This window comes from Montipora foliosa, chromosome 10 (genome assembly GCF_036669935.1).
Source record: "Montipora foliosa isolate CH-2021 chromosome 10, ASM3666993v2, whole genome shotgun sequence".
NCBI lineage: Eukaryota > Metazoa > Cnidaria > Anthozoa > Scleractinia > Acroporidae > Montipora > Montipora foliosa.
Genome location: NC_090878.1, coordinates 33,157,950 through 33,160,449, shown reverse-complemented (window position 1 = coordinate 33,160,449; position 2,500 = coordinate 33,157,950). Strand labels below are relative to the sequence as shown.

The 2,500-nt window shown below is 40.4% G+C and overlaps 1 protein-coding gene and 2 long non-coding RNA genes across 3 annotated transcripts in view; 2 read left to right on the top strand and 1 right to left on the bottom strand.

Annotated features, from left to right (window-relative positions):
* The window catches only part of LOC137974165 (neuropilin-2-like), a 47,158-nt gene extending 46,315 nt beyond the window's left edge, over positions 1-843 (top strand). Inside the window, exon 4 of the mRNA XM_068821060.1 lies at positions 446-843. Within this exon, the coding sequence (XP_068677161.1) occupies positions 446-843 (398 nt within the window). The remainder of the gene's footprint in view (positions 1-445) is intronic.
* LOC137974407 (uncharacterized) overlaps positions 1-2,500 on the bottom strand; it is a 130,658-nt gene that overhangs the window by 114,795 nt on the left and 13,363 nt on the right. The window lies entirely within an intron of this gene.
* The window catches only part of LOC137974411 (uncharacterized), a 60,526-nt gene continuing 59,880 nt past the window's right edge, over positions 1,855-2,500 (top strand). Inside the window, exon 1 of the long non-coding RNA XR_011117455.1 lies at positions 1,855-2,009. This is a non-coding gene — a long non-coding RNA (uncharacterized lncRNA). The remainder of the gene's footprint in view (positions 2,010-2,500) is intronic.

The window sequence follows — 2,500 nt, the reverse complement described above, 5'->3', positions numbered from 1 at the left end:
AAGGAATTACTCTAGTTGTGCCATGTTGTTTTGAATTTCAAGTTACTCATTCGTTATTTCAAAAACAGCGATTCAAACGAGCAACATTTTGGAGTCGTTTTTACTCGCTCACAAGGCCCCATATCGAAAAAGTCGCCGTCCAGGTAAAATAATTATCGAAACAAACTAAAACATATTTTTCTAAAATTGGTTTTGGTAGTACTTTATTGTGACAAAGTTTGGCAATTTTCGATTTTTTTATCTTGCACGGTCTTAGGTGAAAATTGTTGAGAGGCGCTCTTAAGTAGCCGAGATGGACTCTGGTTAACCTCCCTTACTTTTAATTATTTATGTGTCTTCATGGTATTCATGATGATCGCTAAAACGATAACGATAACGATAATGATGATGATTATGTTGATTATGATGGGCTGATAACATGATTCTGTTCGAATTCCTAACGTAGAGAACATTGTGGCGGGGAAGAGCACGACCCAGTCCTCCATCTACAGTGACCAATACTCTAATGGCACATCAGACAAAGCAGTTGATGGGAATCCTGACCAGGAATTTAAAAATGGACACTGCTTACGTACTTTAAAAGATAATCCAAGCTGGTGGCGAATGGATTTGAGCAGTCCTGTCCAGGTCTTTGAAGTTCGCATCGTTATTGGGAATTCGCCCTCGTCTGACGGGTCAAATGTTACAAGGAATCAAGTCTACTATATAACATTGGGTGAGAGAAACACTTGCAGAAATCTGCCGTTGAAACATAGTGAACTGAGCCATAAACTTAAGAACAAGAGACTTTTTAAGCTTGACTCCAAGAGAATCATAAGATTAATGTCTTGTTATTTACTGTAAAGATTTACAGATTTCAAAAGCTTTTTGTGTGCTCCAATTAAGAATTGGTTCATGTTTAGTTTGCCTATATGGAGTTGTGGAAGTTATGAGAGCACGATAGAGGTGTAAGAGTTGCTCGAAGCGATTTCCGAGGGCAACTCTAGTATCTTGAGTGTGTTCCGAACTTCGCAAGTGCATCCAATCTCGTTCCCAGAGCCTCCGTTACCTTTGTCCAGCGGTACGGGTGCGTGAGGCTCTGGAATAATCTAAAACCGGAACCAGAAAACTCTGGTTCCGGTTAAATAACTGCGCGTGCGTGAGGGGAAACGGTTAGAAATCAACAAAAACATCTGAAGTTTACCTTGCCACGAAAGCGCTTATTTTTCACCCGCGAGGCAGTACACATGAGTATAAACACATCTCGTAATACACTCGAAACGTTTAAACTGCAGAGAATAAAAAATAACGGGAGCAATTTTTTCAATGGATAATTATGTGGCTAGCCTTACATACGTATGTTTTATCCCTGCCAAGGGACTCATCAGAGACCTTTTGGCTAACTCGTCAAACATCGCGTTTGAAGTCCCACTAGGATCAAAGTGATGGTGGCAATCTTGGAATCATTATGTGATATTAGTCCAGATTGCCACCATCATTTGATGCTAGCGAGACTTCAAACGCGATGTTTGACGAGTTAGCCGAAAGGCTGAAAGGTCTCTGCTGAGTCCCTTGGCAGATTAGTAATGGCGGATCATTGAATAGGAAAATTCCAGTTAAAATAAACAGGTGTCTTTTTTAAATCAAGGCTTAAAACTTGGTCCCTTAGCCGGTTTAGTTTACATAGTTTTAAAACCCAAAGAATAAGAATTGATTTTTTGGTCACAGTGGCACTTTAAGTTTAGCCTGTTCTCACTTTGACAAAGGGCTAATTTTCAAAACTTCAGCTTGCTAGTGTTTACCAAATTAACCCAGGAAAACAAAAATAAAGGAGCTTTTTTTCGCTTGAATTGCAGGCGACAGCTTCGATGTAACAAATAATCCAGTTTGTGCGCGATGGGATGGTTCATTTGACCTGGAAGCATCACTTGTGTATCACATAAATCCGCCAAGGAGTGGCAGATATGTTGGTATACTCACAACAAGAAGACAGGTTCTACAGCTCTGTGAAGTTGAAATCTTTTCAAAAGGTGCTTCAGTGTTAAGTAAAGCTGTAGTAGAACTGGTGTACACAGCATTAGGTTTTTTTATTCCCGTGTATGGCTGACACACTTCTACCCTGCATCTGGTCGATTCGGGGAAGCCTCGTACTAAAAGTCCTCAGGCTTTTTGGTCCGCGGGTGAGACGGAGATAACGGTCTCCATTTTCCCAGAAAACGTGTGGTTCCGGTCTTATTGCGCATGCTTAAGTTTAGACGGAAGCAGTAAACAGGAGGAAATAAATGGCGGGTTGAAAATGTTCGAGAAACAAAAACTTTAGTTTTACACACCATAAAAGAAACTGGAGAAATGATCATTGGCTTGCTGTTAAATACCCTGTGAGCAGTTGTTTTTTCCTACGCTTCCTGAAAGAGAAATCCCTGCAAGCAACCATTAGTTTCTTTGACTGAGCCGCCGTCCAGCGCCAAGGACTAATAAATTTAATTTGAACTGGTAAAACGAGTTCTTAAACTTGTTTTGG